The sequence below is a fragment of the Octopus sinensis genome, linkage group LG6 (assembly GCF_006345805.1).
Source record: "Octopus sinensis linkage group LG6, ASM634580v1, whole genome shotgun sequence".
Lineage (NCBI taxonomy): Eukaryota > Metazoa > Mollusca > Cephalopoda > Octopoda > Octopodidae > Octopus > Octopus sinensis.
The window spans coordinates 3,083,989-3,098,484 of NC_043002.1; the positions used below are offsets into that span (position 1 = coordinate 3,083,989).

General features: G+C 38.0%; 2 protein-coding genes across 4 annotated transcripts in view; one reads left to right on the forward strand and one right to left on the reverse strand.

Annotated features, from left to right (window-relative positions):
* Window positions 1-161, reverse strand: part of LOC115212739 (double-stranded RNA-specific editase 1) — a 114,415-nt gene extending 114,254 nt beyond the window's left edge. Inside the window, exon 1 of one of the 2 annotated variants that reach the window (XM_029781393.2) lies at window positions 19-161. In XM_029781393.2, the coding sequence (XP_029637253.1) occupies window positions 19-58 (40 nt within the window). In that variant the 5' untranslated portion in view covers window positions 59-161. The remainder of the gene's footprint in view (window positions 1-18) is intronic. The other variant, XM_029781390.2, reaches the window with a different exon arrangement.
* The window catches only part of LOC115212740 (heme transporter hrg1-A-like), a 43,611-nt gene continuing 29,224 nt past the window's right edge, over window positions 110-14,496 (forward strand). For both annotated transcript variants that reach the window (XR_004999537.1, XM_029781395.2), the window contains exon 1: window positions 110-283. Coding sequence is in view for 1 of the 2 variants with exons in the window: in XM_029781395.2 (XP_029637255.1) it covers window positions 145-283 (139 nt within the window). In the remaining variant the exon portion in view is untranslated. The remainder of the gene's footprint in view (window positions 284-14,496) is intronic.

A 14,496-nucleotide genomic window follows, 5' to 3' on the forward strand; every position in this document is an offset into this window, starting at 1 on the left:
GGCGAGAAGGATATTTACCTCGTTCGACTTCCATATTCATAGCACTTGTAGCCGCCATAGAAATAAGATGAATGAGATCTCGCGAGACTGGACGCGACCAGAACGAGACTTGGGCCGACAGGAAGATCTCGTCGTCGCGCAACAATGGCGTCAGTGTCAGGCGTCGTGATGAAGCTGAGGATCTTCTTCTCTCTTCTCGGGATTCTGGTAGGATTATCCGTCGTCTTTGTCTTCGGAATTAAATTCCACAACTGGAATATTGCCCTCTGGGGCCTCCTATCAGGTTTGTCAATCCCTATTCCTCTTCGTTTCACCCCATCAAAGTCCTTTACCAATAAACCACGTCGTAAATTTATTGTAAACAAAATACGAAAAACCAAAAATCTTTCCTCAAAATAATTTCAATTAAACAAGATTTCTTTATTCTTTTAACATATATTCATTAATAAGTCAATGCTGCTTCAAATATTCCATGGCTCCAATTTATTAGATGAGACTTTTCCTATTTTAAACCAATTCCGCTTTTATTGCTTTTTTTTTCTTTTAACCAAAAAATATTCTTTCATTAAATTAATTCCTTTTTCTTTGACGTTTCCTTTTTTTATTCCACAATTAAAAGCCACTCGACTAACTTCATAAAATACCTCTTACATAATTCCCATATGCTAAATATTTCTGCTGTCATTAAATCCTAAACAATTCCAAATTAATATTTTTGGAACTGTTTTTGTCGAATGATTTGTGTTTCTTTAATTTTGTTTATTTGGAAAAATTACCAAAAAGGCTGTCTTCTTCGCTTTGCCACCCACGTCTTAAAAATTCCTGCACTGAAATCCTTATTGACTTATTTTCCTCTTCACATTTGCTTCACTCAACTGAAAATACCTTCTTAAAGATTCTGTGTGAACACTTCGACATAATCTAAAGAATAAATCTCTTCGTTACCTTTTTGTACCCTTTTTCTAGGGGTTCGACCCCAAACGGCAGATCGACTTCTTCCGAATCGGTTTTATCGATCTTCACCAATTGTCATCAACTGTGACACCCCCCCCCACCCACCTCTCGTCCTGTTAATGTACTTCTGCTAAAAATTATAATTATCGAATGAATATATTTACAAATATCATTGCTACTGTTGATATATAACTGTCACGTGGACGTCGTTTGTTCAGCAGCAAACGACCACGATCAATGACAATCCAGTTATGGCCATCACCTCTGGTTTCCGGTACATCGTGTTGCCCTCCAAACTCCGTTAACTAATGTCAGTTGTTTGCTATTTGAACGTTGTAAAACGTGAAAGTAGAACCTCTTGAGTTATGGAGTACTTCCGTTTGAGGAAGTAATTTTCGATGGGTGAGCCATGAGAGGAGATGCCTAGCACTTCTGTTATTCGATGCTTTCATCTGTAGGGGACTCCTCTAACGATATTTCACCATTCACACCCAACTGGAACGTGATGTGACTTCCATAGAGTGGTATCTCGTAAATACTGGAAGCATTGTTGCTGGTTCAAGGATCGAAGCAGAGGTTCTTGGCATTCATATAAAAGAAATCATTTTAAGCAAGTCGTGAAGTGACTTAACCTTGGAAAAAATGGGAACCTACAAGGTCTGATAGTAACTATTACAAACAGCTCACCTGCACTACTAGAAGCAGTCCTTCCCCCAAAATACACAAACCCTCACCTAATACAGGGAATTCAGTATATCTCTTTAACAGTTCACTAACAACAGCATTACAATAACCCTTAACAACTAACCTAATCTTGTTAAGTACCCAACACCAGTCCTGAAGTAATAACGGGTCACATTTGCTAAAATAATTCAGTATAGACACACAATAAAGGTTTTCAACTCTTTGGCATTTAAACCGGCCGTATCTGGTTTAAATATTCTGCTTGTTTTATGTTTAGACTGGCCACATCTGGCCTCTCACACCTACCCTGCAATGTCATTCTTAACAGTAAACGCATCATTACAGACTGAATGAATTAGCATTACATTTGACATAGTAATATGGATGCTGAAGGGTTAAAGATACACAAGGCTAGGGATTTATGGGGTGGGGAGTCAGTGCCATCGACCCCAGTATTTCACTGGTATTTAATTAACCTGGAACAAATATTGCAAGGTGGGATTTTTTTGTTTTTTTCTTGATACCCTTATTAATTTGTCTTGTTTAAGGTAATAAGTCTGCAATAATAATTTCAACTCTTTGAAATCTTTCATAACCAGGGATCCCAATATAAAACTGGTATTGTGATTTGTCATTGTTATCCAAGCAGCATACCACAAAGATATTCAATGAATTCTAGCTCATGTCTGATGTCATTGGAATGGTAAATTCTAGTGAAAATAGAAAGTAAACATTTCTTTACCTTTTCCAAACTCTACAATTCTGAAGAATGTTGACAAATTATCATTCTTGAAGAATTGGTCATGACCCGTTTTTGAGCAGGTGCCTTTGTGTTGAAATGCTTTTTACTATGTTCATCGGTCTTAACCTCACCAAAAATATTCTTCTTCATTGCAGAAAATCAAACGTATCTGAATAGCAGACATGTGATCAATTTTGAAATCCTTGGCATAGACATGGATATGTAGATAAGAAGTTGGCTTCCCAACCACTGGGTTTTGGGTTCTATCCTAGTGTGTGGCACGTAGGTCAACTTGTTTTGGTAGTCAGAATTTGTATGTGTGTGTATCACCTTTTCCTGAAATTATGTGGGAGTTGTAAACAAGTATCACTCTCATACGGGCAGTGTTGTTCATTTGCAAAACCTCCCATGAAAATGTCTGGCCTTGGGGAAACATCTTGCTTGAAAACAGGTAAGGGTTCATAACAAGAAGGATATCCAGCCATAGAGAATTCTGTCCAACTCCTGCAAACATGAAAAAAATGAAGCTGAAACGATGCTGAGGATATGAGAGGCCATTGTCCATCCCGTGAGAAACTCATCTAGAAACAGGAAGTGCCCTTGAGAAACTTAATTCCAACAACCAAAGCTCACTCTCCAATGTGAAAGATTTCTTTAGCAGAAAATGTCTCCATTGTGGATCTCAAAGGAGCTTTGCAAGGGTTTAGTAATTTGGGAGAGGAGGGTAATATTTTGACCCTGAAGAGGAGGACCAGTCTTTCTTTTGTTGAACCAGAGGACAGCCTCACTGGTTGTGAGAATTAGCATTTATAGAAACCTTAAGAGTTCTGGTTGTGGATTATTCGTCTTTGAGTGGAATGTTGATAGTGTTTTCTAAATGTGTCTTCATTTTGTATTTGTGTATTGTTGGAGATTAGGTTTGCATGACCCTTTGAGACCATTTTCTGGTCTGTTGATGGGGTCAAGTGATTGAGACTTGGAATGCAGTGTCTAAATCAGTGATTCTCGACTATTTTGATATCTGGGCAGGAGCCAAAACCTGGATCCTTTTATGAGGCTTCACCAAAAGAAAGTACAACACAAATCAGTTAATGAAAAATTTTCAGAGTGAGGATCATCAAGGGCTGCCAGAAGGATGCTTGGGGGCAGCATGAGCCCCTTGGAAGACACTTGATTGCAGAAAGTAGGTTAATCTACATAGAAGTAGGCATGGTAGGAGGGGACAGACAATAGATGATTGATTGATAGGACAAAATTTATTTTACATGTTGCCTTTGCTGTTGTTGGAGACAAAAGCAAACTTTGTGGAGCCCAAGAGTTGGTTCTACGAATCAGACTGCATTGCATTGGCAAACACCAAAATGATGCAATCTCACTCGAAGCCATGGGCAGTTCCTTTTGCCAGATTTGTGTGCCAGGAATGATTGAATGGTTTTCAGATTTCAGGTGCACCAGCACTGTTTTCAATAAGTTAATTCAAGAATAAGGGTCCTCTAGTAGAAAGTCATTGTGCTGAGTATTAAGGGTTGTGGGGAAGCAGGGGGTCATTCAAAGTGTTGATGAAGGTGCTGTGAGAAAGTTGACCAGTCTTGGAATTAGGGCACACTTTAGCATATTTCCTTTACGAGTTTGGCAAAGAGAAGGGCTGTCCTAGAGTGCATTAACAGTAATGGGGTACTGTAAAGACTGGGGCTGGTTTTGTTGATTTGAGGTACTTTCCCACTTGGTATGCATGTAAGCGGTGGTGGCCACAAATATGGAGGCTTTTTCCACTCCATCCTCTGACACAGCTCACAAATTCCCATTCTCTACATCTCAACTCCTGTCATTTTTTTTACACAATCTGAAAGTCTTCAAACTCCAGTGAGAGAGCTGCTATAAAGTCACTTTACCTGCTAAAAATAGCAACCAAAACTTTCAGCTTTCACTTCACTATCTTTAAAACAAAAAGAGAACATTGAATAATGTAGTATCATCATCGTCGTTTAACGTCCGCTTTCCATGCTAGCATGGGTTGGACGATTTTGACTGAGGGCTGGTGAACCAGATGGCTGCACCAGGCTCCAATCTTGATCTGGCAGAGTTTCTACAGCTAGATGCCCTTCCTAACGCCAACCACTCCGAGAGTGTAGTGGGTACTTTTTACGTGCCACCAGCACGAGGGCCAGTCAGGCGGCACTGGCAACAACCTCGCTTGAATCTCTTTACACATGCCACAGCACAGGTGCTAGTAAGGCGACGCTGGTAACGATCACGCTCGAATGGTGCCCTTTTACATGCCACCAGCACGGAAGCCAGTTAGCCGCTCTGGCAACGATCATGCTCAGGTGGTGCTCTTGGCACTCTACTAGCATGGGCACAAGTGCCAGTAAGGCGACTCTGGTAACGATCACACTTGAATGGTGCCCTTTTATGTGCCACTGGCACGGAAGCCGGTTAGCCGCTTTGTCAACGATCACACTAGTATGGTTGTCTTTGCACCCTGCTAGCACGGATGCCAGTTGTCGGTTTTCATTTTGATAAGACAGCATAGTCATTGTGAGAAGGGCTTCCATCACTGCACCTCCTTTCCATCATCCTCAAACTGTAAACTCCAAGAAGAAATCTCCGATCCTCATCCAACTCCTCAGTCTCTCTTTCTCTTTAAAAGAATTTATTCCAATCTTTCGTAATCATCAATTAACGTCCATTTTCCATGCTGGCATGGGTTGGACAGTTCAATAGGACCTGGCAAGCTAGAGAGCTGTACCAGGCTTCAATTGTCTGTTTTAACATGGTTTCTACTGCTGGATGACCTTCCAAATGCCAGCCACTACAGAATGCACTGGGTGCTTTTTATGTAGATAAGGTATTGAAAATAAGTTTTGGTGGGAAAGTTGAGAAGCAGTTGTTGTTCTATTTTTAAAGCTGACCAAGTGGTGGGCGAGTGTCCACTTATAGAATTCCATTTATTGACAGAAACAGGATATTGCACCATCTGTTGAATAGTAAATAGAAGGGAATAAGATGGCCCTTGTTTGTCTTCCATTTGTTGGAAAGAAACTTAAGGTGGCAAGCTGGCAGAAACGTTAGCACACTGGGCAAAATGCAGTCATATTTCATCTGCTGTTACATTCTGAGTTCAAATTCCGCCAAGGTCGAATTTGCCTTTCATCCTTTCGATGTCAATAAATTAAGTACCAGTTATGCACTGGGGTTGATGTAATCGATTTAATCCATTTAGCCCCTTGTGAGTAGTAAAGAAATTAGGCATGTGAGATAGGCATTCTATTCAGTGTTGTTTATTTTAATGAACATTATTAAATTAGTTTCTATTGGTGGTGAGTTGTTCCATTTGCACAGATTTCTTGTAAGTCAAAAGATCAGCTGCAGCACATTAGACATTCCTAGATAAGATATCTTTCCTACATCCTTATACGGCAAAATTTCATTGTGTTATCTGTGTTTTGGGGCCATCACATTTGAATTGTTAATATTCTCTGGTATGTGTGGGCACATTTTTTTAACCATGGGATTTCAGGAATGTTGTTGTTGTTGTTGCATGGAGCAGTTTGTATGACTTTAGAGACTCTGTCACCATCATGTACAAGGATTGTATTTAAGATGGGTGGAAAGAATAATAGGGATTAGGCACAGCAAAATGCCTTTTCTGTTTTGATCAGGAAAAAAAAATAAAACAATATATAGGCGCAGAAGTGTCTGTGTGGTAAGTAGCTTGCTAACCAGCCACATGGTTCTGGGTTCAGTCCCACTGCATGGCATCTTGGGCAAGTGTCTTCTGCTATAGCCCCGGGCCAACCAATGCCTTGTGAGTGGATTTGGTAGACGAAACTGAAAGAAGCCTGTCGTATATATGTATATATATATATATGTATGTATGTGTGTGTGTCTGTGTTTGTCCCCCTAGCATTGCTTGACAACCGATGCTGGTGTGTTTATGTCCCCGTCACTTAGCGGTTCGGCAAAAGAGACCGATAGAATAAGTACTGGGCTTACAAAGAATAAGTCCCGGGGTCGATTTGCTCAACTAAAGGCGGTGCTCCAGCATGGCCGCAGTCAAATGACTGAAACAAGTAAAAGAGTAAAGAGTATATATTTGTGGTTAGTGAGATCAAAGAGAAAGCTATGAAGATATGGAAAAGAACCATGGCATTAAAGACTAGTGTGTGAAGGTATTTATTAGTGGAAATGGCCAAACTAACCAAGATCAAAATTCAGTGACAACATCACTGAACAACAGAATCTCATTCTCTGATTCTGAGATTGGCTCTCATAGGATTTTTTTTTTATCTTAGACAGAAATGTTGGCATGCCAGGCGAAATGCTTAGCGGTATTTCATCTGTTTTTATGTTCTGAGTTAAAATTCCGCCAAGGTCGACTTTGCCTTTCATCCTTTCGGGGTCAGTTAAATAGGTACCAGTTATGCACTGGGGTCGATATAATCGACTTAATCCATTTGTCTGTCCTTGTTTGTCCCTTCTGTGTTTAGCCCCTTGTGGGTAGTAAAGAAATAGGTATTTCATCTGTCTTTATGTTCTGAGTTCAAATTCCGCCGAGGTCGACTTTGCCGTTCATCCTTTCGGCGTCGATAAATTAAGAACCAGTTGCATACTGAGGTTGATCTAATCAACTGGCCCTCTCCCCCAAAATTTCGGGCCTTGTACCTAGAGTAGAAAAGAATATTTGCTTACATATAACTAAGCCAATCATTTTGGTTTTGTTGGAACCAGTTTGCTCTCTTCAAATAAATGTGTGCAATGGTTTTGAAAATAATCAAGACACACCAGATTTAATATCTATAAACTGTCCATCACATGCCTCGTACAGATGATGACAATCGGGAGGCTGCACCCTGTTTATTTGGTGTGGATGGAACTCGACAGTAGAGTTTTAGACTCTAAATTAGCAGTTCTCAGTTGCGTTTACCTACAGTGGTGGCCCCTAATGGTCTTTCCCTCCCCACTATAAATATAATAAATTTTTCTTGTCTTTTTGGTCTGTGACTCCCTAAAATAATCCCAGTTTTGGATTTGGCTCAGATGTTAAAACGGTGGAGAACCACCATTCTAAATAATTTACTTGTTTTAGTTTCTTCGTTTCTAATTTCAAATTCTTCCAAAATAGATTTTGCTTTTATCTCCAGGAATATTCCTAATCGTTCATTCAACTATTATTTCTTACTTCATCAAAATTCCTTTTATGAAATTAATATTTAGTTCCCTGCGATAATTGTGATCATTTGCTGGCACTAAACCAATCGTTTGTCTCAATTACTGAAAAAAGACCAAGGGACAGTGTTTTTACTCTGGCAGAACTTGAACCCTTAAAATATATAATCCTTTATGTTGAATGGATGACAGTCATGCTATGATGGAACTCATTAATAAGTGAATGATTTTTTTTTCCAGAAGTTTATGAAATTATTTTGAGGTTTCATATTTTTTTTTATAGTTTTTAGAATTTTTTTCATTTTGTTTTGTTTATTTTATTGATTCACTTGCATCAGCTGTGGTCAGTCTCAAACGATTTATTGAAGCAGGGAAATCTAAAATATTAAACTAAGTGCTGATTTCTCATTAGATGATCCATATTTACAATTGATGTTTCTGTGCTTCTGGTAGTTTTTATCAGATGAATTGATGATCAAATAGTGATAATATATGAAAAGCATATGGGAATTGGTATTAAGGAAAGATAGGAAAATTGCCCACAGGCACATGGCATAGTGGTTAAGAGCGCGGGCTACTAACCCCAACATTCTGAGTTCGATTCCAGGCAGTGACCTGAATAATACTAATATCAAAAAATACCTTAGGAATGAGAACCCAGGTTCAAAATTTCCCCAAGACACCTGATGAAGGCTGGAGGGTATATCAGCTGAAACGTTGTGCTAACAACAAACAAGATGAGGACAAATATCTGTCAAATGTAAATATTGTACATAATTCCTGTATAATTAATATAATTCTCAATATTTAACATTTTACTAAATTAATTACCTTCATTTCGTCTGTCATTAACATATTTCCATATGATATAACCTCCTTGATGATTTTATTCCAAGATTAGCCTAATATCATACACTCGACTCTTTAGCATTCAGAGCTCGTGCAATTTCTATGAGTCAAGAAGTGCTGATCCCTAATTGTGGAAGGAAGATGTGGGACGAAGTGGTGAGAAAGGATCTTCAAGCGTTGAGCTTCACAGAGGAGATGATAGGGAAGCAAGGCTCTTAGCGTTTTGCTGTGCCTGAGAAGACATGTGAAGCTAAGTAAAATGATGGTTGTCTTTGCATACAGGCATGTCCCTTGCAACTATCTCCAGCTGAGCATTCCTAGTCTTGTGGGCTTGTGGGTGTTCATGCCACATAGAATGTACCTGTACCAGTGTCATGTGAACACACCTGTGCTGGTGCCACATAAAAAGCACCCAGTACATTCTGTAAAGTGGTTGGCATTAGGAAGGGCACCCAGCTGTAGAGACCCTGCCAAAACAGGTACATGGAGCCTGGGCAGCTCTTCACCTGTCAAACCGTCCAACTCATGCCAGCATGGAAAACAGATGTTAACTGATGATGATGATGATGCCTTTGTCAAATGTGTTGCTTATTCACGTTGTTTGGAATTAATCCCTCATTATCTTGTAGCTTTAAGATTTCAACGGTGTGTTTGCATACTTTTAGAATGACATTGTAGGGTTGGTGCAAGGAGTTGGATCTAGTCAGTTTTAACATAAAGCTGGTAGAATATTTGGGCCAGATACAGCTGAATCAAATGCTAGCTTTGGCCTTTGTTTCCTCTACTTTTACCTTTTGAACCCTTGACAAACGCAGTTTGATTCGCCAACACCGACTTGGAAGCAGGTGAGGATTGGCAGGAGGAAAGGCATCCAGTCGTAGAAAATCTCATCATTTCTGCATTCACTTAGTGTCCACTTTCCATGCTGGTGTGGGTTGGAAAAATCTGTGTCAACAAATTCCATCCAAGTACGGGAAAACAGTCATCAAAATGATGTCAGAGTCCTTTTTGAAAGAAACGGTGGTTTGTTTTTATTCACCTTATCTACATCTAAGCAGTCTACCGTCACCATGTAAGCTGTTTTGTAAAAGAAGATTCCAGATAAAGAAGTGGTCTCTAACGGCATATTCCCCAAGATAAGTGGAGAGAGAGAGGTTTCAATGTGATGACGTTCTGCAATGCATATTAATAATACTTGTGTGTTCTAGATGACGATTCACTTCTTTCCTCACTCACATCACTCAGACTGATGTAATGCTTGCTTATTCACATTGATTCAAATTAATCATACGTTGTCTCATGGCTTCAAGACTTCAATGCTGTGATTGTTTATTATTTTGAATAACATTGTAGGGTAGGTGTAAGAGGCCAGATCTGACTGGCTTGAGCATAAGACAGGGAGAATATTTGGGCTGGATATGGGGGCCAGTTGAAATGCTAAAGGGATAAACTTAATTAATCACAGTTTATTAGGGAGCAATTAAAGCTCCCAGATAATTTTGATTTATGAAATACTAGCAGTATCGTCCGGCGTTGCTCGGGTTTGTAAGGGAAATAACTATATAAGCATTTTTAGAGAGTTATAGCAAAAAAATGCATTAAAAATGGAAAAAAAAAATTATGGTAAATTTTTTTTTAAATCGTTGACTCATCGTAGACATTTTTAGAGAGTTACTTCCCTTATATAATAGCTAAAAAAAATGCATTAAAATGGAAAAAAATGACGATAATTTTTTTTTTAAATCGTAGACTCACGCTAATACCCAGAAGGGCTCGATATGAATCACGACTATAAGATACCCGGTTTTGGTTAAACTGCACCGCAAAATGTGGGAGTAGTTAGGAATCTAAATTGTAGGAGACAGACACGCAACTTCACTTTTATATATAAAGAAGATATTCCGAGTCATTTGAATTTTATTAAATATAAAACAAAATGAAGAGAAAATAGGAAAGGAAAGTTGATCTTTAACTCCAAGAAGTGAACAGCAACCCCCTAAATCACTCCCCCCCCCTCTTTAGTTGTCTTTCTTTCGCCTCAATGCACCTATTGTCTTCATTTGTTTGTGATCTTGTGTTCACCACATTATTTTCCAATATCGTTCCCTTCCCTCACCTGATGTTCCTTGCATTTCCCACATTGTCTGCTGTTTCTTCTTTGTTTATTTCATATCAGAACGGTAGAATATTCCTGCTACATCTGCACACTGGATATAACTCCGTCTAGTTTTACGCTTTAGCAATCAAACTGGCCAGAATATTTTACCTCTTTTACACTGGAACTAGCCAGATCCAGCCCCTCATGCCAACCCTACAATGTCATTCTAAAACTAAACACTTACATCATTGAAATCTGAAAGCTACAAGATAATCCAGATTAATTCAAAACAAATATATTTGAGGGAATAATCTGAAAACTGAAGGTTAACAAATTGTCGATACTCCGAGTTTTGCATGTTATAGATATTGCTTCCTAGTTTAAAGCTTTGGCAGATACTCCTTCCAGTTCAAGATATTTGTGCTCCTTGTGTATTACGTAATATTGATGTTTGTTGTAAATAATTCTTCTCGGTTGCAATTCTAAATTTAAAGAACCAACCCATTTACGTTCGACAGCAACCACATCAACAGTCTTGTAATAGTTGTTCTCCACATTTTCCTGTTCCTATTTTTGGATATTAGTGACTTTACCATTAAAGAGTTTTAGAAAATATTACTCAGAATTATTGATGGAAGATTTGGCAAGAAAATGTTTTTAGCAGAGATGGCAATTCCTCTAATTACGAGCAAATGTTTGACAGTTTCTGGGACCTGAGCCAAAAGTCAAATAGACTGGAATTGGAGAAAACCTTCAAGAAATTTAATCTCCAAGAAAATATATTCACAAATCTGTAATTGATGACATTTAAGGGTGCCAAAGTCTGCAACGAAAAGCCCCAGACCAAGATACATGGCCTTAGAACCATGGCTTCTACATCTTTTCCAACAAAACTGTTCTCTATTAAAAGAAAATTGTTGACTGTATCCATAGAAAGCACTGCTAATATAGAATTAATTTTGGCAGTATTTTTTACCATTTAGCTAGTCTCTTGTCTATAAAATAAGAAAAAAAATATTCCTTCCATTCTATCTCCAAATTATAAATCCTCTGATAGTCTTAGATTTCAGTTCCTCACTTGTCAGGTCTAATAGTGAATATACCGATTCCTCTCCAACACATTCTAGCTTAGCTCTTACTAGGTTAGTAGCTTGGAAAAGTTTTCTAAGTACATCCTGTCCTCTGAATGGAAATATCATATTTAAAAAACAAAGTTCAGAAATTCAATATGGTTCCTTACTGTTAATATTCAATATATCTGTGTTTTGCAGGCTTACTGAAGAAATGTCTTTTGGTTTATTTGCTTGCTTTTCTCTTCTGCTCCTACCAATGGCTGCGACACCATTCCTGCTACCATTCCCCTCCTCTCTAAGCTACTTAAAACAAATTTCTACTTGATGTTTCCTCCAAGCTCCATTCCTGCCTACACACCGTCTGCCTTCTGCAATGAGACTCTGCAAAGACAAAATATATTTCCATCTCTCTGTCATTAATAAAATCTCACTGATTTACACAGTATAAAATATTAATCTACAATACAGTTGTAGATTAACCCCAGGGAGGGAACGTTTTTGTAGGTTAAATGTTAAAGTTATTTCACATCCAACTTTAATGCTTTCCATTGAAATCCTTCATAACTTTCGACACCCTTAAAACAGGTCACTCTTTGCCTCCTTTTTTATTATACACTGTGGTACCAGTTTTGTTTTTTATTTGTTTTCTTTTGTTCCATTTGTTGAGCAGAAGGATTACAAGATTAAAAATTATTGCAGGTTGTTAAGTTTAAAGCAAAACAATAGATTATTTGTTGGAATGGAGAACGTGATACTCAAAATATCTACCAACAGAGTATGATGTAAACAGTGACTACGAATGACTTTAATGATTTTTAAAAATAAAAAGCAGAGTAGGGTTTTTACATGAGGGAACTGCTGACTATTTTAGTCAGTAAAATCATTACAGAACAAAGATTAAAACCATTCTAAAACTACTTTCAAATGGCTACCACCAGAGGGAGGAAGAGAGAAAGACTGGGAACTATATGGTACAGAGAATTCATAACCCTCACAAGAGAAGCTAATATCATGTGACCAGATACAAAGAAAACGGCAGCCAACAAAGTCCAGTGGCACCAGCTTAGTTCCAAGTGTGCTCGAGAGCAGAGGAAGAACAGAGACAGAAAGACAACCATATTTAACATGTCCATGCAGACTCAGACGGCCGTTCAAGAATTTGGACCTGGGGATCTCCATTTCCAGCGACTTCGAGGGCCACCTCCCAGTGGTGTCAGGCGTCAACGAAGAGCCCTTGACTTTTCTCTTTTTTCCAAAGTCTGGGGTCTCCCGCCCCTAAGCCCTAGACCATCAGCTAATCACCCTTACCTGTCTTGTTGCTTAACAACAACAACTCAGACATGAAAAGGCAGAAATGGTCTCAAGAGGGAAATTCTCCTTTGTGAAGGAGACCAGGAGATTATCTTTTTCTCTCCAGACAATTTCTGCAGCTTTTCATGTCCAGGTGTATATGAACATTTTAAATATGACTGTACTCACCTACGTCTCATTCAGCACTGCTTAGTGCACCTCTAATTGATTCATTAGTTTTTAATTTAAAATAACTGGCATGAATTAGAATTGAGCTGAATATTGAAATAATGTCTGTTTTTACTACTGTCTGGAAATAGCAACAACAACAACAATAGCAAATGGTGGTGGTGGTGGTGATGTCTTTATTCAACAAAAGGGGTTTGTTTTCTCAATACTTGATCAAATCATTGATTGAAGTTTTATTAACGTCAGAAATGAGGAAAAAATATCAAATCATTTCTGTGTAATCAATGAGGGGAATAGCTTTTAAGTAACATTATATTTGCACATTGTAACAATGACCGACAATGTTTCATTGGTGAGTGTGCGTGTGTGTGTCAAGTGGAACAACTTTACACAATCAAATAAGACAGGTTTTGGTTGTATTGAGAGAGGAAACCGGAGGAATTTCTTTGTTTCTGAGATAATAAATTAATAACAGAGTGCAATGAAGTATTTCTAGTTTATTCTGTGTGGAGAGGAAGGAAAGGATAAGTTGGTCGTTGGTATTGAACCCTGAACTCTTCAATTTGAATAAGTCAACCAGTTAATAATAATTTCCACGGTGGGAATAATATTTCAGAATAAGACATTGAGTGAACTTAATAATGAAGGTTTTTATGTTCAGTCAATGGTTTTAGTATGTTTAACATACTGATCAAGTTATCATCATCATCATTGTGTTCATGTCCTCTTTTCCATGCTTGCATGGGTTGGACAGGATTTATTGAAGCAAATTTTCTACAGCCAGATCCTTCCTTTTGCAAGATTAGTAATATTTCCTCAAGGCCAGGCATGTTTTTGTGTAATCTTCAAAATGAATGACACCACTTGTATAACAGTGACACTCATTTACAACTATCACATGATATCAAGACAAGGAGACAGAAACATATACACACACACACACACACACATATATGTACATATATTTTTTTTTTTCAAAATGTAACCACATGTGAATTGTTGGCGGTTTTTTTTTTTTTTCCGTCTTCCTTTTCTCATGAACTTTCCTCTGTCTCCTGTTTCTGAAAAAGAGCCTTGCTTGAAATGTAAAACCACCTTTCTTTCTTTCCCTGAGCACCTGCTAATACTTTACATGTACCACGTCCTCGCATTACTTTTTTTTTGTGTGTGTGTGGTTCTTCATTTTTTGGGGATTTACTATAAACGACATATATATATATATATATATATATATATATATATATTATATATATTATATTATATATATATATATATATATATATTATATATATATATATATATATACTACGGGAAGCTTTATGAAAATAAACAAAAGACGAAGGCAGGTGGAAGACAAACGAACAATTGTATTAGTATGGCGCTCAGGAAATATAATTACAACAAGTCTTTAACGTTTCGAGCCTACGCTCTTCAACAGAAAGATACAC